The sequence below is a fragment of the Bos javanicus genome, chromosome 5, assembly GCF_032452875.1.
Source record: "Bos javanicus breed banteng chromosome 5, ARS-OSU_banteng_1.0, whole genome shotgun sequence".
Classification (NCBI taxonomy): domain Eukaryota; kingdom Metazoa; phylum Chordata; class Mammalia; order Artiodactyla; family Bovidae; genus Bos; species Bos javanicus.
Window position 1 is genome coordinate 68941251 of NC_083872.1, and position 26798 is coordinate 68968048.

The 26798-nt window shown below is 39.4% G+C and overlaps 1 protein-coding gene across 14 annotated transcripts in view; it reads right to left on the reverse strand.

The window, feature by feature from the left end:
- SLC41A2 (solute carrier family 41 member 2) overlaps nucleotides 1-26798 on the reverse strand; it is a 168754-nt gene that overhangs the window by 62117 nt on the left and 79839 nt on the right. For all 14 annotated transcript variants that reach the window (XM_061417158.1, XM_061417156.1, XM_061417159.1 and 11 more), the window contains 2 exons: nucleotides 23328-23435; nucleotides 3409-3480 (listed from right to left, as the gene is read on the reverse strand). In XM_061417158.1, coding sequence (XP_061273142.1) covers nucleotides 3409-3480; nucleotides 23328-23435 — 180 coding nt within the window. The remainder of the gene's footprint in view (nucleotides 1-3408; nucleotides 3481-23327; nucleotides 23436-26798) is intronic.

The following is a 26798-nucleotide window of genomic DNA, read 5'->3' on the forward strand; positions in this document are numbered from 1 at the left end:
AGTTCAGTTCAGTTGCTCAGTCGTGTCCGACTCTTTGCGACCCCATGAATCGCAGCACGCCAGGCCTCCCTGTCCATCACCAACTCCTGGAGTTCACTCAGATTCACGTCCATCGAGTCAGTGATGCCATCCAGCCATCTCATCCTCTGTTGTCCCCTTCTCTTCCTGCCCCCAATCCCTCCCAGCATCAGAGTCTTCTCCAATGAGTCAACTCTTCTCATGAGGTGGCCAAAGTACTGGAGTTTCTGAAACTAAAGTTTCATTCCTTCCAAAGAAATCCCAGGGCTGATCTCCTTCAGAATGGACTGGTTGGATCTCCTTGCAGTCCAAGGGACTCTCAAGAGTCTCCTCTAACACCACAGTTCAAAAGCATCAATTCTTCGGCACTCAGCCTTCTTCACAGTCCAACTCTCACATCCATACATGACCACAGGAAAAACCATAGCCTTGACTAGACGGACCTTTGTTGGCAAAGTAATATCTCTGCTTTTGAATATGCTATCTAGGTTGGTCATAACTTTCCTTCCAAGGAGTAAGCGTCTTTGAATTTCATGGCTGCAGTCACCATCTGCAGTGATTTTGGAGCCCAGAAAAATAAAGTCTGACACTGTTTCCACTGTTTCCCCATCTATTTCCCATGAAGTGATGGGACCGGATGCCATGATCTTGGTTTTCTGAATGTTGAGCTTTACGCCAACTTTTTCACTCTCCACTTTCACTTTCATCAAGAGGCTTTTTAGTTCCTCTTCACTTTCTGCCATAAGGGTGGTGTCATCTGCATATCTGAGGTGATTGATATTTCTCCTGGCAATCTTGATTCCAGCTTGTGTTTCTTCCAGTCCAGCGTTTTTCATGATGTATTCTGCATATAAGTTAAATAAGCAGGGTGACAATATGCAGCCTTGACATAATCCTTTTCCTATTTGGAACCAGTCTGTTGTTCCATGTCCAGTTCTAACTGTTGCTTCCTGACCTGCATTCCTGATCCTGGTTAGTAAATAATATATGTAAAAGTGATAAAATTAATAATTTAAATTCTAATACTGTGACTCCAAGGTTTTTCTTAGAAATAAAATGCTGAGGTTTTGTTTCTTAGAAATGAAATACAGAACTAGGGAGCCTATGGAAGACATTGTAACACACACACAGCTGAAATAAAGAAGTCCTAGTGTATAAACCTGCAAAGGAAAGACCCAATTGTACCCAAGAGAAGAGCAAACTCCAGGTTAAGGAGGAGCTGTAGAGGTTAACAGGAGGCATGGGCCTAAATAGACGTGAACACAGGATACATCTATCCTGGCGAGGGAATGACTCTTCAATGAGATTGGGAACTCTGGGGTTCCCCCCCAAAAAATAAATAAATACCTACTTATTTGACAATTTATGGACAGGTTGAGATGGCCACTGTGTACAACTGTGAAGAAATTCTGTGATGGTCATCTGCTTGGGATCCCATTTAATAGTCAGAAGAACACGCACGCCAGCTAATGCCAGCACGCGGTGCCTCTGTCCTTCTCATCCCTCCCCACCCATCCCGTCCACAGCCAGCCTCAAGTCAGAGGAGCTCTGCCAGCCCCCCCTACTCCCCCAGCCAGCCGTCTACTCCCTCACAAGCTGGAGCAGATACAGCTTCAGAGACGGCACCACTGTCACCCCCACCTGACCTTATTTTCTTCTCCCCTCTACTTTTGTCTACAGGTAACTAGACTCCAACCAGTTGCTGCCTCACTGGCTAATACCAGCTGGGTCCTGATGAGCCCGTGTGGGGTTCCCCGTTTCTCATGCATCCTTGGTGGAGTGAGACACAGACGCAGACTTCAGGCTGTGGCACCTATTATGATAGGATCAGTGAAACCGCAGCCATCTCTAGCTCTCATCCTGACCAACAGTTATGGAAAGAGAGGATGGCAAGGGAAGGGCGGAGACTAAGAGTGAAAGGAAAAGTTAAAAGCGAGATGGGGACTTCCCTGGTGGTCCAGTGGTTAAGAATCCGCCTGCCAATGCAGGGGACAGGGGCTCCATCCCTGGTCTGGGAAGATCCCACATGCTGATGAGCGACTAAGCCCATGAGTCACGACTACTGACGTCTGCACACCTAGAGCCTGTGCTCTGCAACAAGAGAAGCCACTGCAATGCAAAGCCCGCGTTCCGCAACTAGAGAGGAGCCCCCACTTGCTGTAAATAAAGAAAGCCCACACAGCAATGAGGACCCAGCACAGCCATAAATAAATAAAAATCTTTTAAAAAGGATGAGCGCTTCTTAAGAAAATAAAACAAAAGCAGAGGTGGAAAATTATTAGAATAATTTATAGTCTAACTCATATTACTCAGTAAGAGTTTACGGTATTTAAAGAATAAAATAGGATATACTTTCAAATTTTCATTTATTAGTTTATAAGTAGCCTACTGGTTGTTGGATATACTGCTTATTACTCCAGCATAGATTCCTACAGTTTCAAGCTGAAAAGGATCTTGGGTATCCCTAGTGCAACACTATGGAAATGAAGAGGAAAATGAAACATAGAAGAAAGGCTAAATTAACAAACATTATATAGCTGGTGATTGCTAGAGCTGAGACTAGATTTCAAATTTTCTTGTTTCTAAGCCTGTGATCTTAGAAACACAGATACCTTTTAAAAGCCTATATCCCAAAATTGCCTTTCTTTCTTTGTCTTTGAACATAACATGAAATTTCTTTTCTGCAACCACGTTCTCAACATTACGTCTGAGTTGACCTAACATTAAAATTAGTTGAGCCAGACTTCTCCAATGGTCTAGTGGTTAAAACTCTGTACTTCCAATGCAGGGGGCACAGGTTTGATCCCTAGCAGGGGAACTAAGAACCCACATGCTGCACAGCACAGCCAAATTAAAAAAAAATTTTTTTTTAATTAGCGAGCACTTCATAAACTCAGATTTGCTAAAGAGGTACTGGGACCTGCAGTCTTGTGTCTTGCGGATAGCAGCAGGTAGTGGGAGAGAAAGAGATATTCCCCTGAGATTAGAAAGACCTGTAGATGATCTATATATAATTGACAATTTAATGTGCTCATTTGTATTAACACTGATAATATTAACAAATTAAGGAAAATTCAGCTTACAAATCCTATCATATAAAAATGAGTGAAGTTTAATTAGAAGATTTACTTTTAAAAAGTCAAAGAAAAATAGCATCTAAACAATGAAGTGCTACATATTTATTTGTACACATATTAACTCAAATTCTGGCTCTATTACATATGGGAGAAAATATTTTTTATATTTACTCTATATTTTGTATGTTATACATTTTCCATATTTAGAAAAATATGATGTTTCTAGAAAAAGAAAACTTTCAGAAGTTACCCATTTATTCTATCATTTGTTCATAAATATATGTGTGTGTATACCCATATACATATCACTTACCTGTTTTAAAGCCAAGTTGCCAATTATTAGGTTCCACTTTTCAATGGGTGAATCCATTTTCCCAATGTTTACCTGTTAAAATGAATATTTTCATGTATCACTGAGTAAGCTATATGCCCTCTATTCTGCTTAAATAGCATATTAAGTATAAAAGCCAAAAACAATCCTTTAGTATATTTGATGAGCTTATACTGCATATTAACTATAATTCTAAATTCACTACAAGTCTTGCATCTCATATTTAGCTTGCCTGAGATGTTTAGAAAAAAAAACTTTTTAACTTAATTACTAGCTCAAAAGAACCAGTGGACTAGTTAGTATTGTTCACCTGCCCTCCGTTATCTTACAACTAACATCAAGCATCATCCTAATATGTTAAATTTTGTCTGAGGCCCAACATAAATAATTACATAATTTTGAGATGCTAGCATTTAATTCCACATCATAAAACTTATGCATTGACCAAAAAACCAGATGTAAATAAATAATTCATATTACATAATTTATATTTGAGTCATAACTGAGTCAAAATTATCAATAAAAAATTCATATTGTTCACATATGAATGTTGATAATGTATCTCACTATTAAAATGTATATATCTGTTGGCTAAATGGAAGAATATTCTTCAAAAATTAATATTTTATTCACACATTCAACTGCTCTGTAAGCTAAATCATACTTTTCAACAACTTAGGATTCAAAAAACATATATCCAAACCTGACAGTTTTTCTAATGCAGTCATTTGGAAAGCAATAAGCAATCATTATTAAAATTCACTGAGCCAAGTTTCAATTATTCATTATATGGTTGGTTATTGAAGACAGATGAACGGGTAAAGTAACAGATACATAAGGGTAATTATTTATGGGTAGTTAACCATGGACAAACCATAGGTTAGCTCACTGGTTTCAAACCAACAGGTTAAGTGCCACATCAACATTCCCTGTTTCAATCTGGAAAACAAATTCTGTTCTCTAACTTCACTCTTGACTGTTGTCTCAAAGTATCAAGCAAATGCACATATTAAGATTTTTCAGTGTTTCAGAATAATTATTCTTGTTCTCTTCACTTGTATTATTTGCTTCCTAAGCCCAAAAGTCTGAATTATTCATAAAACTTGTGTTTGTAGCTCTGAGTCTCTGCTCTAGTGAATAAAGTATAAGTGAAGTGAAAGTGAAGTCGCTCCATCATGTCTGACTCTTTGCGACCCCATGGACTGTAGCCCACCAGATTCCTCTGTCCATGGGATTTTCCAGGCAAGAGTACTGGAGTGGGTTGCCATTGCCTTCTCCTTTATAAAGTATAAGCCATGTTTAAAGAGTGGCTTATACTTTAAACACTAAACCTATGTTTAAACACTAAACCTATCTCAGGTTTAGTGTTTAAGAAACAGGTATAAGGGAAACTCATGTTATTTGTAATAACTTTTAGAAAGATGTCTACAGGTATAGGAATCAATCTAAAATGATTCCATGAAAAAGTACAAGATGTCAAGACTTCAGAACCCCTTGATGATCAATGGAGACACAATCATTACAGTCTAGGAAAACAAAATAAGTAAACAAATAAGAAAAACTGGTTTGAGAAGCTTCATTTGTATTCTTTGCTTCCCCTCAATGGGTCTTACAGATGCTAACAAGAGTATTAGAGTAATCAATGTTAACAAAAAACTTGTAAGGAAAGTCTAGCTATTACTTTCTACAAGGTAAATTTTAAAAGGAGTTAAGAAATATTTAGATGGTTATTTAAAATGGGAAAAATAAAATGGACATTTATGTAATGAAAACAAGATTTGATATTACTACACTGTGCTGTGCTGTGCTCAGTCCCTTCAGTCGTATCTGACTCTTTGTGATCCTATGGATTGTAGCCCACCAGGCTCCTCTGTCCATGGGACTTTTCAGGCAAGAATACTGGAGTGGGTGGCCATGCTCTGCTCCAGCGGATCTTCCCAACCTAGGGATGGAACCCAGGTCTTCCTGTATCTCCTGCATTGCAGGTAGATTCTTTACTGCTGAGCCACTGGGGAAGCCCCTTACTATACTACCCTCAGGTTAAATGGGCCAAAAGGGACCCCTCCCACTAGTCCCTAATATTAAAAGCCAAACAAGTCTTTTCTACTTACCCCAGTTTTAAAATATATATATTTAAGGGGCTAGAAAAATTTACCCTGAGAAATATGACTAGCAATTATTTGCGGCAACAGTTAGGCCAAAGAGCATGACCTCCTCGGCTTAACCCCACTCTGGGGATTCCAGAACTCTTAAGTAGGTAAAATGGACAAGAAACAAAAGAAAAACTTTTAAACTCCTCCTCTAAGATCAAAGATTGTTGACTGGATCCCAGTGAAAACTAAAGTTAAGGGTGGACTTCCCAGGTGGCGATAGTAATATAATCCACCTGCCAATACAGGGGATGTAAGAGACTTGATCCTTGGGATAGGAAGATACTCTGGAGTAGGAAATGGCACCCCACTCCAGTATTCTTCCATACACAGAGGAGCCTGGTGGGCTACAGTCCATGTAGCTGCTAAGACATGACTGAGCAACTGAGCACAGGAAAAGATCGGGAGGTGAGAGTTCTCACACTGGTCAGAATGGCCATCACTAAAAAGTCAACCAATAACAAATGCTGGAGAGGGTGTGGAGAAAAGGGAACCCTCTTACACTGTTGGTAAGAATGTAAGTTGGTACAGTCACCATGGAGAATAGGATGGAGGTACCTCAAAAAACTAAATATGATTACCATATGATCTAGCAATCCCATTCCTGAGCATATATCCAGGAAAAATTATAATTTGAAAAGATACATGCACCATTATGTTTATAGCAGCACTATTTACAATAGCCAAGACAGGGAAACAATCTAAATATATGTCTATTGATAGTTGAATGGATAAAGAAGATCTAACCGAACACTACTTAGCCATGAAAAAGAATGAACTAATGCCGTCTGCAGCAACATGGATGCAACTAGAGATTATCCTACTAAGTGAAGTAAGTCAGACAGACAAAGATAAATACTATAATATCACTTATATGTTGAATCTAAAATATAATACAAATGAACATATCTATGAAACAGAGACTCATAGACCTAGAGAACAGACGTGCAGTTGCCAAGGGGAAAGGAGTACAGGGTGGGGGATGGATTTGGAGATTGGAACTAATAGGTACAAACTATTACATACAGAATGGATAAACAACAAGAGAACTATATTCAATATCCTATAATAAGCCATAATGGAAAAGAATATGAATAAACAATGAGAAAAATTATGATTCTATTTATATGAAATTCTAAAAAAGTAACTGAAAGAGCAGAGATTACTTGAGGTCAGAGGGATTACCTGGCAGCTGAATTAACAGCAAAAGCGCATCAGGGTGAGAAAAATGTTCTATACCTTGTTGATGGTGATAGATACACATTTAATATATTTGTCAAAACTCATCAAATTATACAGTTAATATGTACATATATTATTAAATGTAAACTATACTTCAATGAATTTAACTTTTATAAAGATAATTTCATACAACAGCAATTGCTTTTATGCTCTTCAATAACATTTATATTCCCACTACCTGGTTTGGTCAAGTATTAAAACTTTTACCATATGTAGTATACGAATATATCACACATATGTTTAACAAAAAAGATCTTAATGACTCAGATAACCACGATGGTGTGATCACTCACCTAGAGTCAGACATCCTAGAACGTGAAGTCAAGTGGGCATTAGGAAGCATCACTATGAGCAAAGCTACTGGAGGTGATGGAATTCCAGCTGAGTTATTTCAAATCCTAAAAGATGATGCTGTGAAAGTGTTGCGCTCAATATACCAGCAAATTTGGAAAACTCAGCAGTGGCCACAGGGCTGGAAAAGGTCAGCTTTCATTCCAATCCCAAAGAAAGGCAATGCCAAAGAATGTTCAAACCACACAAGTGCACTCATTTCACGTGCTAGCAAAGTAATGCTCAAAATTCTCCAAGCCAGGATTCAATAGTAGGTGAACCAAGAACTTCCAGATATTCAAGCTGGATTTAGAAAAGGCACAGGAACCAGAGCTCAAATTGCCAGCATCTGTTGGATCATGGAAATAGCAAGAGAATTCCAGAAAAATAGTGACTTCTGCCTCATTGACTACACTAAAGCCTTTGACCATGTGGAGCACAAACTGTGGAAAACTGTGGAAAATTCTTAAAGAGACAGGAATACCAGACCATCTCACCTGCCTCCTGAGAAACCTGCATTCAGGTCAAGAAGGAACAATTAGAAATTGACATGAAACAATGGACTGCTTCCAAACTGGGAAAGGAGTATATCAAGGCTGTATATTGTCACCCTGCTTAATTAACTTATATGGAGAACACATTATGCGGAATGCCAGGCTGGATGAAGCACAAGCTGGAACCAAGATTGCTGGGAGAAATATCAATAACCTCAGATATGCTGAAGACCCCATCCTAATGGCAGAAAGCAAAGAGGAACTAAAGAGCCTCTTGATGAAGGTGAAAGAGGAGAGTGAAAAAGCTGGTTTGAAACTCAACATTCCAAAAAACAAAGATCATGGCATCTGGTCTCATCACTCCATGGCAAATAGATGGGGAAACAATGAAAACAGTGACAGATTTTATTTCTTGGGCTCCAAAATCACTGCAGATGGTGACTGCAGCCATGAAATTAAAAGACGCTTGCTCCTTGGAAGAAAAGCTATGACAAACCTAGACAGCATATTAAAAAGCAGGGATATTACTTTGCCAAGAAAGGTCTGTCTAGTCAAAGCTATGGTTTTCCCAGTAGTCATGTATGGATGTGAGTTGCATCACAAAGAAGGCTGAGCACCAAAGAATTGATGCTTCTGAACTGTGGTGTTAGAGAAGACTCTTGAGAATCCTGTGGACTGTAAGATCAAACCAGTCAATCCTAAAGGAAATCAACTTTGAATATTCATTGGAAGGACTGATGCTGAAGCTGAAACTCCAATACTTTGGCCACCTGATGCAAAGAACTGACTCACTGGAAAAGACCCTGATGCTGGGAAAGATTGAAGGCGGGAGGAGAAGGGGATGACAGAGGACGAGATGGATGGATGGCCTCATCGACTTAAGGGACATGAGTTTGAGCAAGCTCTGGGAGATGGTGAAGGACAGGGAAGCCTGGCATGCTTCAGTTCACGGGGTCACAAAGAGTCAGACATGACTGAGCAACTGAACAACAATGACAACAACAATGTTCAACATCATTATACAGTCAGATATCCAAGACTCAATTTATGATGTCTTCAACCTTTTCCTCTTATTTTTTCCGATTGAATAATTTCTACTGATTTATCTTCAAGTTCATGAATTCTTTCTTCTGCTCTCACCAATCTGATACATTCACTCATTAAGACACATTTGTTTAATTCTTTGAACATTTTTTCCTTTACTTCTTTGAACACATTTATATTAGCTGCTTTGGAAGATTTTGTTAAACTCGACATCTGGGCCCACTTTGAGTCACTTCCTGTTGACTGAATATGAATCACACTTTTGGGTTTGGTTTCTTTCCACTAGTGATTTCAGTCAAAAACTAGACATTATAATAATGTGTTATAATAACTCTGGATAATGTTATGTTCTGCTGAGGATAACTGGATTTTCCTTCTAATAGGCAGTTAATTGGTCTAGACTCAAACTGCAAACCACTGTCTCTCCCACAAGGTGCAGCAGTTCATATCTCTGCTTGGTTCTTCCAGCTACCAAATACTGCTTTTCAGCTCAGCTTTTGGGGAGGATCTCTCCTCACCTATGTAGTTTAATGGTCAGCCACAGATTTGGACAGAATTAATGCTCAGATTTTGGGGCTTATCCTCTTTGCAGTTCTCTTGCTGCTGGGATTTCCCCATAAATTTCTACCTGCTCTGTCAGCTTCAAGCTCTGTTATCTGATAATTCATGCCACCAAAACTTCAATTTTCTGCCACTATGGGTATGCATAATAACAGAAGGCACTTAGTCAAAAAACGCAAAAACTCAAATTGTAGCCAGTGTATTTGTCTTTCAAGTATAGGATGCTTCACATTTTTGCCTACTTTCGTTCTTTTTTTTCTTTTGCCAGACTCCTTGAACTTTGTCACCTCAAGTTGGGAAGACTATGGGTTTTCTACCACATGAGATTGGGGAATTCCATCAAGAAAAAGAAGCCACAAATTTTGCCATTCTTACCCACTGCAGTTATGGTCTCTTAAGGGAGATACCAAGGGAACATTTCATGCAAAGATGGGCTCAATAAATGACAGAAATGGTAGGGACCTAACAGAAGCAGAAGATACTAAGAAGAGGTGGCAAGAATACACAGAAGAAAGAACTGTACAAAAAAGATCTTCATGACCCAGATAATCACAAAGGTGTGATCACTCACACTTACCTAGAGCCAGACATCCTGGAATGTGAAGTCAAGTGGGCCTTAGGAAGCATCACTACGAACAAAGCTAGTGGAGGTGATGAAATTCCAGTTGAGCTATTTCAAATTCTAAAAGATGATACTGTGAAAGTGCTGCACTCAATATGTCAGCAAATTTGGAAAACTCAGCACTGGCCACAGGACTGGAAACGGTCAATTTTCATTCCAATCCCAAAGAAAGGTAATGCCAAAGAATGCTCGACAACCGCACAATTGCACTTATCTCACATGCTAGTAAAGAAATGCTCAAATTTCTCCAAGCCAGGCTTCAGCAATACGTGAACCATGAACTTCCAGATGTTCAAGCTAGTTTTAGAAAAGGCAGAGGAATCAGAGATCAAATTGCCAACATCCACTGGATCATTGAAAGAGCAAGAGAGTTCCAGAAAAACATCTATTTCTGCTTTATTGACTATGCCAAAGCCTTTGACTGTGTGGATCACAATAAATTGTGGGAAATTCTAAAAGAGATCAGAATACCAGACCACCCGACCTGCCTCTTGAGAAACATGTATGCAGGTCAGGAAGCAACAGTTAGAACTGGATATGGAACAACAGATTGGTTCCAAATAGGAAAAGGAGTACATCAAGGCTGCATATTGTCACCCTGATTATTTAACTTATATGCAGAGTACATCATGAGAAGCTGTGGGCTGGAGGAAGCACAAGCTAGAATCAAAATTGTGGGGAGAAATATCAATAACCTCAGATATGCAGATAACACCATTCTTATGGCAGAAAGTGAAGAAGAACTAAAGAGCTTCTTAATGAAAGTGAAAGAAGAGAGTGAAAAAGTCGGCTTAAAGCTCAACATTTAGAAAACGAAGATCATGGCATCCGGTCCCATCACTTCATGGCAAATAGATGGGGAAACAGCGGAACGGTGGCTGACTTTATTTTTATGGGCTCCAAAATCACTGCAGATGGTGATTGCAGCCATGAAATTAAAAGACGGTTGCTCCTTGGAAGGAAAGTTATGACCAACCTAGACAGCATATTAAAAAGCAGAGACATTACTTTGCTAACAAAGGTCCTTCTAGTCGAGGCTATGGTTTTTCCAGTAGTCATGTATGGATGTGAGAGTTGGACTATAAAGAAAGCTGAGCGCCGAAGAATTGATGCTTTTGAACTGTGGTGTTGGAGAAGACTCTTGAGAGTCCCTTGGACTGCAAGGAGATCCAGCCAGTCCATCCTAAAGGAGATTAGTCCTGGGTGTTCATTGGAGGGACTGATGTTGAAGCTGAAACTCCGATACTTTGGCCACCTGATGCAGAGAGCTGACTCATTTGAAAAGACCCTGATGCTGGGATAGATTGAGGGCAGGAGGAGAAGAGGACGACAGAGGATAAGATCGTTGGATGGCATCACCGACACAATGGACATGGGTTTGGGTGGACTCCGGGAGTTGGTGTTGGACAGGGAGGCCTGGCGTGCTGTGGTTCATGAGGTTGCAAAGAGTCGGACACGACTGAGCAACTGAACTGAAGGGTAAACTCTAGTTTCTAGTTGGTTTTGTAGGCTTTCAATAATCTACAAATAATCTATTATCCTGATTTTATAACTGTTATTCTCTGAGAAGGTTCACAACTGAATTGGGAACACTATTACAATGTTACATGCTTGAAATATTTGATAATAAAACTTAATATGCTAAAATACACACACACCCTAATATCTTTCTGAATTGTCAGGGGTGAAGCATATGCTTATAATCCTGATTGTAATGATGGTTTCACAGGTACATACTATGTATTGAAACTCATCAAACTGAAGACTGAATTTGTCTGGTTTCTTGTAGATTGATTATACCTCAAAAAAGCTATAAAGAGGAGGAGAGAGCTTAAAAATCTAGTTGATTAAAACAGTTCTTGATTAAACTTAAGCAGTTCCACTCCACAAAATTATGACTATGGGTTAGTAGTTATAACTTAAGAAATATATCTTAAAATTAAGATTAATAATAGGAATTTGCACTCTTAATTGTATCTAACAGTGAGGGTAAGACAATAACATAAAATTTAGAATTATGCCAAATTTAGGAAAAAATACTGAGACTGTAACAGTACCTACATTATGTCAGAGTTATTAATGTCATTATTGGGGACTTTCTTTTTTTAATTTAGAAGTTTTACAGTTTGAATGGAAAGTCTAATGTAAAATTATTATGGAAAGAGGTTTTTTCCAACTTTATATGCCTCCACTGGAATGTAAGCTCAAAGAAGGCAGGAACATTTTCCAGTTTGTTTATTACAGATTCCCTAGCACACGGACCACCATTTGGCATATAGAAAAGGCTCAAAAATATTTTTTCAATTAATGAATTTAAAAGGTAGAATTTTTCAACATAACTTCAGAGAACCAAGGTTTGAGGCAACAAAAATAGCAATTTGCTCCCAGAAAATAGTTTTAAAAGCTTAAAAAAAAAAATCCTACTATCATTGCTGCTGCTAAGTCGCTTCAGTCGTGTCCGACTCTGTGCAACCCCAGAGACAGCAGCCCCGTCCCTGGGATTCTCCAGGCAAAAACACTGGAGTGGGTTGCCATTGCCTTCTCCAATGCATGAAAGTGAAAAGTAAAAGTGAAGTCGCTCAGTCGTGTCCAACTCCTAGCGACCCCATGGACTGCAGCCTACCAGGGTCCTCCGTCCACGGGATTTGCCAGGCAAGAGTACTGGAGTGGGTTGCCATTGCCTTCTCCGCCTACTATCATTAGGACAGTGAATATCATTCCTGACTCTTTAGCATTCAGAAGCAGAAAATTTTAGACCTCAGATAACAGAACTTAAACTCAGCAATTTATAGAACCACTGTATTTGGTTTATTTTTCAATTATAGACTACTGCTATATATTTATAAGAATATCTACTCTAACATATATCTACTGTTGAAAAGATAAAAATCTAGGAAAAAATTTTCAAGTTAATCATTATACCTTTAGAGATAAATTTTGACTAAAGTAAGGAGGGTGAGATAAAGTCAATTTGGATTCACTGTTATGAAATCTCCCTTGTTGAAACAGGAAATCTGTTTTATTGGAATATCTTTTTTATCTGTGAACATTGAATCTTTAGCTTTATAAAACAACAAATTTTATATACAACTGACCTTTGACAGATGGGGTAAGCAGGCTATATCTGATATCTTGTGTTTTAAATTCTCTATCTTTATAGGCCTTTCTTAAAATCCTATAAGTTCATTTAACCTATTTCTATTGCAGACAATCATAAAAATGAGAAAAGACTACTTCATGGAGCAAAAGATTAAAGTAATCATGGACTAGCCTTCTACAGCTATAATGATTTTTACTCCTACTTTCACAAATGAAAATAAATAGATCATCGAAAAATCAGAAAATGTATAGAAGAATTATATTTTGACCATAGATGGAAGAGGTGACTTTCAAATAGTGCTTGTTTAAAGTTAAAAAAAATTATATTCGTCCAACCTTCTTCCTGGAACCAGGGAGTACAGTCAGCAGTCTGCTACAGCATCCCAATTATAAACAGGCAACCAAATTAAGGTGGTGGCAGGTCGGGCATAAGAGAAAACGATGAGGATTTCATAGGTGGAACTGACAGACTAGTCAATAACTAGATAGAGGGAGGGTAAGTGATTGTAACGAAAATAAACTGACAAGGCAGACAGAAAGCTGTCTTACTTGTTAGGTAAGAGAAGACGAGTTTAGCTTTGAAACTACACTGCAGTGAGTGGTGCAGATAGTTGAAAATTTCAGCTTGGGAGTCAGCAGAGACTGGAGATGCAAATCTGAGAATCAGGATGTGTTAGCGGTGGTGGACTACAATTATTGATGGAGAACATGGAAGACAAGGCACTGAAACTTCAAGAAAATCTCACATGCAGAGAATGAGCAAAGAAGAAGTAAGAAGCGGTGAAAGAGGTGAGAGGGTAGCACAGTGTGGGGTCTCAAAATCAAGAGTAATAAAAATTTCAGGTAGGCTGTTTCAGAACAGTCGGTGAAGAGTCTCTAGAAGGTGAGGCTTTGGGGGTTTTGTTGTTAAGAAGTGATTAACTTAGAATTGCTTTAACAGCAAATAGGGCTTCCCTGGTGACTCAGATGGTAAAACAATCCGCCTGCAATGCAGGAGACCCAGGTTAGATCCCTGGGTTGGGAAGATCCCCTGGAGAAGACCATGGCAACCCACTCCAGTATTCTTGCCTGAAGAATTCCATGGACAGAGGAGCCTGGTGGGCTATAGTCCATGGGGTCACAAAGAGTCAGACACAACTGAGGAACTAACACACACACACAGAGCTTTGGAGCTGGACTACAAGTTGATAAAGATTCTCCAGTACTCTACCAGAATGGCAGTATTCTACCTAGAAAACCTGAAGTCAGATTCTCTAAGCAATTAAAATATCACAAGCTAGATGAATATCTTCTAGTCATGTCAGCCATGTCATCTAAGCTTGATGCCACAAGTGACTACTTTTCCCTCTTCTAACTTGGCTATTCTTAACCCTCTCAAATTTAGAGAATATTTCAACTCTTTAATTTAGTTAATCCATCAGCCAATTCTGTCAACTCCCCCTAGAAAATGAGTTTTGGACTCCAACTATGTCTCACTACATCCTCTGCTTGCACCCACCCTGATCCAAGCCAACCTCATTTCTAGTCTGCAGTACTATTGCAATGGACTCTCAACTTGTCTCCCTGCTTTAATTCTTGGCTTCCTACTGCTCTGTTGCAACACAACAGTCAAAATAATCTCTTAAAAATACCTGTCAGATCACACCACTCAACTGCTTAAAATCTTCCAAAGGCTTCCCATTCACACAATAGCCAAAGTCCCCACAGTGACCCACCAGGTGATCTCGCATCCTGTGATTTCCCCCTTCTCTCACTTGGTCCCAACCCTATCGGCCTCCACGCCATTCATTTAACAGGGTGGTTCTCAAACTCCGATGTGTATCACAATCATCTGGAAAGACTGTTCAAATACAGATGGTAAGCCACACCCCAGAATTTCTGACTCAGTAGCTTTGGAGTGGGGCTGAGAACTTGCTATTCTAACAAGATGCTAACACTAATGTTCTGAAGACCGCATTTTGAGAACTACTGATCCAACAGTGGCCCTGCCTCGGGCCCTGGGACATGTCATCTTACCTCTAATAGCCTCAAAAATAAAACTAAACAAATTAGTAGATGGAAAAGTAGTAATTCATGACATCAAGCTTTAATAACATGGTTTATTCATCTCTTTATGCTATTTTAATTGCTTAGAGAACTGAATAATTTCTTTAGTTTATGACTCAGATATCTTATAATCAGTGACACAATTCTTGACCTATGGAAGACAGCAACTCCACCCTAATCTTCCCAATGAAAGGCCAGCTAAATGACCCTGCAGTAACGACCTTGTGCTGAGCTTCTATTCAGCTTTGGAGTTCTCCTGTCTTAAATATGAACAGAAAAATAAATATAACTAGACATATGATAAAACATTCTAATATAAAATATAGTCACAACAAATAAAGTTCAAATAAAAAGACGAAATTCAGCTTTAATGGTAATGGGTGTATGTGTGCTAAGTCGCTTCACTTAGTCGTGTCCGACTCTTTGTGACACCATGGGCTGCAGCCTGCCAGGCTCCTCTGTCCATGGGACTCTCCAGGCAAGAATACTGGAGTGGGTTGCCATGCCCTCCTTCAGGGGATCTTCCTCACCCAGGCATCAAACCCACGTCTCTTATGTCTCGTACATTGGCAGGTGGGTTCTTTACCACTAGCACCACCTGGGAAGCCCCTTAATGGTAATACATGATCAAATTAAACAATTTAACTTGCAGCATATTCTTTTTTAATCAGATTCCCTACAGCATGGCCTATTTTAAAGTGGATTGGTATGTTTAATCTATTATTTGAATCTAAACAAATGCTGGGTAATGCTCAATAATGTCACTTTTAGAAATATATTTTTTGTGGTAAGTTAGTCAAAATTTCAATTTTCCTGGCAAACTTATCAAGCTGCTTAAATGTTTGTATGCCTAACTATATTCATCAGAACGAAGTTCATTTTCTAGCAAAATGAAAGTAAAACCATCTTTTAACTCTCATTCTAATAACTTTCTTTTCCCTTAAATGTTGACACTCTTGTTTTTCAAGAACTCTTCTTTATTCACATCTCCTGCCAAAAACCCTTTTGGAATGAGTTCTATCTAGGTAACCTACCAGCTCTTAAGACAGTTACAAGTGTGGATCACTGGGAAAAGATGGAAGATTAAACACATGTAATTTCACTAACTCGGAAAACTACATAACTAGTAAAACTACATAAACATACTGTTGTTTTTTAAGACAAAAGTTCAAGATATAGTAGCTTTTAAACACATGCCACACATTCCAGTTGGATGCCAAATGTTAAAAAACAATATTCAGCTGACAGCAATGTCACCATTACACGATGAACTTCTGGAATATTAGAACAAATGTGAAATTTAATGAAATTTTAAAAATCTTATTGCTGCTGTTGTTGTTTAGTCACTCAGCTGTGTCCTACTCTTTTGCACCCCATGGACTGTAGCCCATCAGACTCCTCTGTCCATGGGATTTTCCGGGCAAGAATACTGGAGTGGGTTGCCATTTCCTTCTCCAGAGGATCTTCCCAGCCCAGAGACTGAACCTGTGTCTCTTACACTGCAGGCAGATTCTTTACCACTGAGCCACCAACTGGGGAGCCCAAAAATCTTATTTTATTTCTAAATTTTTTAGAAATAATTTCTTAGCACTGAGGGCTGCTAGACTGATCTTGTGGCCATTATACTTCATAGCTGTAATACTATGCAGATGCCCACTTTCAAATGAAGTCATTAGAGAATCAAGATTGTTTTTGGCTAGTTTTGCCAGTCTAGATACTGCTGAGAATGATGGTGTTATCAAATTATTAGGCTTTCTCTCCTAAACAGGAAAAGAAATATAATTGATAAAGGACTTCTATACTCTTTAATTTCCAGGTTTGATGTTTTGGTTAATAGTAATGATGCATTTTCATTGAAATAATTCCATAAACTGAAATTTTGTATATTGCTTCATGATGATGCTTTCTAAATATTTTCAGAGTCAAAGGAATGTTGCCTTAACACATTTTTAAATTTTAATATTTTACACATACTTACTGCTTCACATGATCACTTGAGAAAAATCTGCGTTTAAATTTTGGATCTTTTCAAAGTGTAACAATGGAGTGATGTGTCTGGCTTCCAAGACATCAAAAAAGTAATGAAATTTCATTGGTATCTCAGCTTTTATTGAATTCATGACACTTTTAGTCCCTTCTCAAGAGTAGGATAGTAGGATAGAGATCATGTAAGAATAATTTGTATACTCAAGGTGCATCCATTTGGGTACTTAAGATGTTTCCAATAAAAGAACTGCTTTTCTGTAAGCAATCACTGATTATTAGTAAGTCCTGAGACTGTTGCCTTCAGTGTGTACTAGTAAGGCTATTTTATCCAAGCAATCCTTCTTAATATATAACTTTCCCCCCTTGTTTTTATATCTTACTAAAGTATATCACAAGGCAGCTTTGAAATCCCTTCTATGTCATGTAATTTTCCTTAGGCCAGAAGTTTTGAATCTGTAAGAGGGACTCCAGCTTTGAGAACCATAGCTTAGAAGGCCCCACTTTGGTCCTCCATTAGCCGTGCCCCTTTCAACAGGGTGAAGAGTGCATGGGACTCAAGCAGTGTGCCCACTCAACACTTGTGCCTCATCCCCTTCTAAGCCACACTTCAGATACCTAGGACCATAGAAGTCCATGACCAAACGGCCTTGAGTCCAATTCCAGGGCCTCTTCCTGAAGCCAATCCTCCTGAAGACAGGCCATGCCACCTCTGGTGCATGCCCAAACCCAGGAGTGCTCAGAGGCTGGCTGGCTGTTGAGGGTGTAGATGGATGTGAGGTCTGAGGGATGTGTGAGGTCTCCCACAGTGCAGACCATAGAGCCAAGGGTGGGGAATGAAGTGGGGCAGGGCTCAGACCAGGAACTGGCTCCTTCCACAACACTGTGTTCCAAAGCAGAACCCAAGGAGTCCAAGAAGTATAAATTTGATGTTGGACTTTCAGATCGTCAGAGGAAACATTTGCAAAGGTAGAAAGATGGAGATTTTTTTTAATGTGTAAGCTTGTTGTATAATTTTAAACTAAGTACACATATGGCTACATGGGCCTCTGTTTTTATTCCTGCCCCAGGCTCAACTGTGAAAGTGAATCTGTACAGAATGCCTTTAAACATCTGATACTATTACACGGACATCATTATACTGATCAGATACAATAGTAAACTGGAATGGTTTTTTCCCAGATTTTGATATGCCTGACTCACTTTTATCATTCAGGTTCCTTGGTAGCTCAGCTGGTAAAGAATCCGCCTGCAATGCAGGAGACCCCGGTTCGATTCCTGGGTTGGGAAGATCCCTGGAGAAGGGATTGACTACCCACTCCAGTATTCTTGGGCTTCCCTGGTGGCTCAACTGGTAAAGAATCCACCCACAATGTGTGAGACCTGCATTTGATCCCTGGGGTGGGAAGATCCCCTGGAGAAGGGAAAGGCTACCCACTTCAGTATTCTGGCCTGGAGAATTCCATCGACTGTATAGTCCATTGGGTCGCAAAGAGTCAGACATGACCGAGCGACTTTCACTTTCCATTTTCCAGCTTACACACCACCTCAGAGAATTTGTCCCTAACCACCTAATATAAAACAGCTCTTATGAATCACCCTTCATCACATTACCCTGTTTTATATTCTTTAATGCCTCTACCAATATCTGAAATTATTTATGTAAATTCTACCATAGCAGAGACCATGCCTGCCTTGTTATTCATCTGCAAACTCATGGATTCTTATCTAGTGCTATGAGTTATAATTTGGAAATATCATTATTTATTTTGTTGCTCGAATTGTCCCAGATCTGGTTTGTATGTTACCCTTTCATCATCACCTATCATTCTTTGTTTGTTTCTTCTAGCATTTTTTTTATGCTAGAACATCTTTATGGCACAAGATGTTCCAGGGTCATATTGAACCTTTATGTTCAAATCTAAGGAATTCCAGCTTCTATTATTCTCCAGTTCTTTTACTACTCAATAATGTAAAATTAAAGACTAGACTAAAGTGAATTTACAAAGTAATTCTATGTGGTTTGGTTCCAACTGATACCTCTGTATATTAACTCCAACTAACTACAGAGATAAGCCACAGGGTTATATTTACAAATAATATTTTTTAATATAAAAAGTTAAGTTTTAAAACATACATACCCCAGATATAGTATAGTGGTACTAAGACCAAGACCATAGGAGAGCATTTTTACAATGTAGAGGAAGAGATTATTCAGTTCAGTTAAGTTCAGTTGCTCAGTCATGTCCAACTCTTTGCGACCCCATGAACGGCAGCACGCCAGGCCTCCCTGTCCATCATCAACTCCCGGAGTCCACCCAAACCCATGTCCATCGAGTTGGTGATGCCATCCAACCATCTCATCCTCTGTCGTCCCTTCTCCTCCTGCCCTCAATCTTTGCCAGCATCAGGGTCTTTTCAAATGAGTCAGTTCTTCCCATCAGGTGGCCAAAGTATTGGAGTTTCAGCTTCAACATCAGTCCTTCCAATGAACACCCAGGACTGATCTGCTTTAGGATGGACTGGTTGGACCTCCTTGCAGTCCAAGGGACTCTCAAGAGTCTTCTCCAACACCACAGTTTAAAAGCATCAATTCTTTGGCGCTCAGCTTTCTTTTTAGTCCAACTCTCACATCCTTACATGACTACTGGAAAAACCATAGCCTTGACTAGACGCCAGTACTTTGGCCACCTCATGTGAAGAGTTGACTCACTGGAAAAGACTCTGATGCTGGGAGGGATTGGGGGCAAGAGGAGAAGGGGACAACAGAGGATGAGATGGCTGGATGGCATCACTGACTCGATGGACGTGAGTCTCAGTGAACTCCGGGAGTTGGTGATGGACAGGGAGGCCTGGTGTGCTGAGATTCATGGGGTCTCAAAGAGTCGGACACGACTGAGCGACTGATCTGATCTGATCTGACTAGATGGACCTTTGTTGGCAAAGTAATGTCTCTGCTTTTTAATATGCTGTCTAGGTTGGTCATAACTTTCCTTCCAAGGAGTAAGCATCTTTTAATTTCATGGCTGCAATCACCATCTGCAGTGATTTTTGGAGCCCATAAAAATAAAGTCAGCCACTGTTTCCACTGTTTCCCCATCTATTTGCCATGAAGTGATGGGACCAGATGCCATGATCTTAGTTTTCTGAATGTTCAGCTTTAAGCCAACTTTTTCACTTTCCTCTTTCATTTTCATAAAGAGGCTCTTTAGTTCTTCTTCACTTTCTGCCATAAGCGTGGTGTCATCTGCATATCTGAGGTTATTGATATTTCTCCCAGCAATCTTGATTCCAGCTTGTGTTTCCTCCAGCCCAGAGCATCTCATGATGTACTCTGCATATAAGTTAAATAAGCAGGGTGACAATATGCAGCCTTGAAATACTCCTTTTCCTATTTGGAACCAGTCTGTTGTTCCATGTCCATTTCTAACTGTTGCTTCCTGACCTGAATACAGGTTTCTCAAGAGGCAGGTCAGGTGGTCTGGTATTCCCATCTCTTTTAGAATTTTCCACAGTTTATTGTGATCCACACAGTCAAAGGCTTTGGCATAGTCAATAAAGCTGAAATAGATGTTTTTCTGGTGTGGCTGAGAAGAGCTACCCCAGGCCCGAGGCCAGGGGCGGCGGCTGAGAGGAGCTACCCCAGGCCTGAGGTAAGGAGCAGCAGCTGAGCTTTGCTGGAGCAGCCGTTAAGAGATACCCCACATCCAAGGTAAGAGAAACCCAAGTAAGATGGTAGGCACTGAGAGAGGGCATCAGAGGGCAGACACACTGAAACCACAATCACAGACAACAGGCCAATCTGATCCCATGGACCACAGTCTTGTGTAACTCAATGAAACTAAGCCATGCCATGTGGAGCCACTCAAGACGGACGGGTCATGGTGGAGAGGTCTGACAAAATGTGATCCACTGGAGAAGGAGATTATTAGGGTTTTGCTATTGTGTTTATTTACTGGTTTTATAAACTCAGACACAGTTATCCTGTACAAGTAAAAGGAAAAGTTCTGAAATATGACTTATTTCACCACATACTACCTCTGTGTCTTCAGGAAAGTTACTCAATTGTTCAAAGCCTCAGTTCCTCCTCTGTAAAACAGGAATAGTGTTTATCTCATAGGGTTTGTTATAAGACATCCTAAAGCAGTTAGCACAGTGCTGGCACATTATGCGTATGTGTTAAGTCCCTTTAGTCATGCCGACTCTTTCCAACTCTATAAGCCTGCCAGGCTCCTCAGTCCATGGGGGTCTCTAGGCAAGAATACTGGACTGGGTTGCCACTTTCTTCTCCAGGGGATCTTTCCGACCCAGGGATCGAACTCATATCTCCTGTCTCCTGCACTGTCAGGTGGGTTCTTTATCACTAGTGCCACCTGGGAAGCCCGGCACATTATGAGAACTCACTAATACTCAGCACTTCATTATTGCCTGGACGGAGTATGGCTATATGACCTTTTATATATAAGCAAACGGCTTAGAAGTTTCCATTGGGTATATGTAGCAGTTCTTGAAAAAGCAAATAATAATGTTAATAAAACATTACTTAATGCATTTCCTTTCCAAGCATCTGTTTCACTCAAGAAAACTTAGGGACCTCAGACCTGCCTGGAGAAAAATGAGGAGAGGGGAGAAGGAGGAAAAGGGGGCTTCTAGCAAAACACAGCTGTTCAGCTTCCACATATTCATTACCTTTAGATACACAAATGTTTTTTCCTAGTTCATAGACAGATTCATAGGCTGCATCTTCTTTAAAGGAAAAAACAAACCTCATATACTAACAGCACTGCAATCAGTAATGACAGCTTAGTTAATTTGGGGCTAACATTCAATGTGGTGCTGGAAAAGACTCTTGAGAGTCCCTTGGACTGCATGGAGATCAAACCAGTCAATCCTAAAGGAAATCAACCCTGAATATTCACTGGAAGGACTGATGCTGAAGCTGAAGCTCCAATACTTTGGCCACCTGATGCAAAGAGCCAACTCATTAGAAAAGACCCTGATGCTAGGGAAAGACTGAAGGCAAAGGAGAAGAGGGTGGCAGAGGATGAGATGGTTAGACAGCATCACCAACTCAATGAACATTTATTTTAGCAAACTCCATGATACAGGGGAGGACAGAGGAGCCTGGGGTGCCACAATCTACAGGGTCACAAAGAGTTAGACATGACTTAGCAACTGAACAACAATAGTAACGTTCAATGGGCTGATGGTTCACTGAAGTAAGCCTCACTAGCTACATGGATTAATGATAATTTGGTTCCACGATGGTGGAACCCCCAAAGAATATTATAGTGAGAAAACAAAATCCTTTTTGTCTACTAAAGAAAAAACTCAGAACCCTGCTAGTGGCAGTATTTTTAAAAGTGTTTAATGTTTCTGGATGACTGTTTTCTAGTATGTGGCTAAAGCCATAAGAGTATGCTTTTTTCCTCCCCTGAACAATAATTTCATCTTAGAATTTGCCCAAAAGAAATTAGAGTATATAACTGTATATACAAGAATAGTCATAACAGTAAACATTAAAAAGAACCTACATATTCAATAACAGATTAAATCCCAGTAGAGCTATACAACAGAAAAACACACAGCCAATAAAAATGGCATAGGTCCACATTTCTTGATATGGAAAGATGATCATGATGTCTCTTCAAATGGATATCAAAGATTATAAATGAGAATATGTATGATTCCAGTTTTTTTTTTTTAAGAATATAGTGTGTGTGTGTGTGTGTGTGTATCACATTATGCCAAACCTATGCATAAGTAGAGTTATCCAAGTATAGAAGGATCTATAACAAAATAGTAATAGAGATTGTGTCTAGGTAAAGAATTGAGGGTAGTTTTAAATTTTCTTCTTTATACATTTTCCCTTTCCTTCAGTTTTTACAATAAGCATGTATTACTTTTACAATCACAGAAAATCTAAATGCCAATCAACCAACCATCAAACCATAAAGAATCTCAGTGTCTGACTTGCCCACGTCTTAAGCACTGATGATGACTGCCAGAATCCCCTGAAGTGAAAGGAGGCAAGAATGTTACTTCTTCTCAGGGTAAAGGAGGGCCTGTAATCCCCAAATCAGACAGCCCAGGGAACTTTCAGGACATGATAACAGACATAACTACTTAGCATAGCCCTGAGGTTCAGAAACTTATCAGTAGAGAGAGGAGAAAATTTTTTTTCCTCATAAAAGTTCTCCTCAATAGAGAGGAACAGCATATGTGATATATATACACACAAAGAGACACAGACACACACACACATATATATCCGTGTGTGTGTGCACATGTGTAGAAAATATACATACTTAGAGGTAGGAATGAACTTACTGCAGTGGATAATCTGGATGCCAGTGTCATTTCCAAGTTCCCTTTGAGACCAAGAAGTGCAGGAACTAAAATGAAAACTTCTGTTACTTTTTTGAACACCTCCCAGTGCTGTAAGGAAAAAAAAAAAAAATTTCAACACACTTTAAAAACACTTTAGAATAAAGATTTCCAAAATTTTCAGCTTTTTTTCCCCAATGTTGCATCTACCTTTTAAGTAACTACATAGGTCATTTAATCATTGAACATTCAGCTTAACCCATTCCCATAGATGGGGGAAAAGTGGAAACAGTGACAGATTTTGCTTTCTTGGGTTCCAAAATCACTACAAATGGTGACTGCAGCCATGAAATAAAAGGATGCTTGCTCCTTGGAAGAAAAGCTATGACAAACCTAGATGGCATATTAAAAAGCAGATATTACTTTGCTGACAAAAGGTCTGTATAGTCAAAACTATGGTTTTTCCAGTAGTTATGTATGGATGTGAGAGTTGGATCATAAAGAGGGCTGAGTGCCAAAGAACTGATGCTTTCAAACTGTGGTACTAGAGAAGACTCTTGAGAGTCCCTTGGACTGCAAGGAGATCCAGCCAGTCAATCCTAAGGGAAGTCAATCCTGAATATTCACTGGAAGGACTGATGCTAAAGCTGACGCTACAATAGTTTGGCCACCTGATGCAAAGAGCAGACTCACTGGAAAAGACCCTGATGCTGGGAAAGATTGAGGGCAAGAAAAGAAGAGGGCGATAGAGGACGAGATGGCTGGATGGCATCATAGACTCAGGACATGAGTTTGAGCAAACTCCAAGATGTAGGGAAGGACAGGGAAGCTTGGCATGCTGCAGTCCGTGGGGTTGCAAACAGTTAAACACGACTTAGCGACTGAACAACAACTTCCAGAGTTCTGAAGCCTTGAGTTACTTTAGAAGACTCAGTTACAGTTGGGAATAATAGTTGATAAAGTCATTGTATCTCATAGTATATCTAGCTTGTTACACAATCTTTTTTTTTTTTTTTGGCTGCCCTAGGTCTTCGTTGTGGCACACAGACTTTCTCTAACTCTGGTATATGAGCTTAATTGCCCAGCATCATGTGGGATGTTAGTTCCTGCATCAGGGATTGAATTCCACATTTCTGTAAAGCAGATTCTTAACCATTGGACCACCAAGTTAAGTCCAACTCTGTTACTCTTAAAGTCTACTTTATCTCTTAATGATGCCAAGTCAGTGTAACTAGTGATTAGGAGCACAGATTCAAGAACCAGATAAACTGTATTTGAATCTTGGTTCCAACACTGATTATAACCAACCTACAGAAAAATTACAGTAATATTATTAGCTAGCTTCACAAATGAAGAAATAGAGATTCAGATAAAGTGATTTTCCCAAGACCAAAAGATGGGACCTAAAATTGACCCCAGAAGTTCTGAGTTGTCCCACGTTCTGCTCCCCACTTTAAGATGTGAGGCAAGAGGCTGTAAAGCACAGGATCATAAAGAGCACGAAACTGGAAATCAAGGCATGGATCTGTCACAAACTGGCTGTCTGATCTTTGATGAGTTATGTACTTTTCTGATTTCAACTTCTTCAACCATGAAATGAAGATACTATCTGTCCTGTTGAGCCTATGGAGAAATACCGTAATAATGAAAACAACAGATATTAGAGCACTTTATAAACTGGAAATGCCATACAAATAACTAACACAAAATGCTACTTCACAAGTACTATTAAGAGGTGATTGTCCCAGTATGAGACTTTAGTAACTAAGAATCTTAGTTTATGCCAAAACATATCAAGAATACAGTCCTGTCACTAATACCAATACAGTTGAGAAAAGACTTAAATCTATCAGATAAGAGAAAGGAAATTTTAATTTGTCTCCAAAGTTTCCCTAGAGGCTGTTCCAAATAGATGTTGAACTAGGGACTAAAGAGAGTTCAGGAAATATTTGTCAGACCAGTCTCTGGTAAAAACTTGGTTCAAAGGATTCACAAGTGAATCTATCCAGGGATTCAATTAAGGATGGAGCTAAAAGAGGCACTGGAGGTCCAGAAACCTCTCAGATTCCTTAACCTATGAAAGAAACTACCAAACAATTTTGCCTGTGTTTTATGTTGGGTAAGAATTCTGCTGTCCTAGTGGGATATGCATCCTTCCGAGATGACGGTGATGATGACGACGAACAAGAACAGACAATAATAATAATAAATACGAACAGCAGTCAACATTCACTGATTGCTGGTTATGTTCCAGTCACTGTTCTAGCCTTCATCATTTAATTTTCACAACAAACTTATGAGATAGCATTTTTATCAGATTAGACATAATTCAGGAATATGTTTTACCTAGGTCATAATTTTAAGACACCTATCTATACAATGATTTTAAATTTCTCTATGAGTCACATGCAATCCATCTGTGGATCTGTTGGGATGCAGTCCATTGGGTTCCTAACATCCTTTCCGAGTGTAATTAAAATCAAATGCTCCTGTGAGAATTTCTATGAAAACACTTACACCTTAGCATTGATATAACAATAAGAACTTTCGCATACTGCTTTCCTACCTTGTGCCCAATAGATCCTGCGTTCTTCTCTCTATAGCCTGCACACATGTGCTTATTGAAGTTCTCAAACTTTCTCAGCTCACAGCACCCGTAGCATCTCAGAAATGTTTTCATGGCTTCCTTTGGTCAAAAGAAATACCTAACAGTCCTGCCAAGCAGCTAGGTCCAAACAATTTAATAGGTATTTATTCCCTAACAATTCTTTAGCCTTCTAAAGAAATAACACAAACACTGGAAGGAAAATATTGTATTTTTATGTCCTCTAACAACATTAATTTCTAATGGGATGTGTGTATCTCTTGAGCACTGCATAACTTCTCAAACCTTGTAACCAGAAACCACTGTCTTCATTTCTTGTTCCATGTTGACTTTTGTGTGACACCTGCTTTTTTTTCCCAGCACTGTTGAAAATCTAGCTTTGCAGAGGTATGTCATCAAGAGAAATGCAGTATGATCTAATGCTGAATGCTAAACCATCTCGAGCCAGTGGTCTGCAGTGATGTCCAAGAGATGTCATCGTGTTTCCCTCAAAAATTTAATATACACCACAGCGCCTCTAAGGTCCAGCCACACAGATTGGGAAATATGAGAATAGTGAGGAACACTATGGTACAGTAGCCAAAGGGAGGGATTCTGCAATCAGATTATCTGGGTTGGAATTCTGATACTAATTCCCAGGCAGGAAGGCCAGCGGTCTCCTAACAGAGGAAATAGGCTGCAAGTGTCAGACATTTTTTATCTCTCTCTTTAGCGGCAAGAGGAAACAAACTACTAGTGTTATATTTTTTCCCCTTCTCTATAAAAATTTAAAAAGAGGTTTCTTTTAAAATTCTGTGTTGCCATGACAACACCTGGTTTCACCTGAACTTAGTTAATGATTTCAGTCACTCAGTCGTGTCCGACTCTTT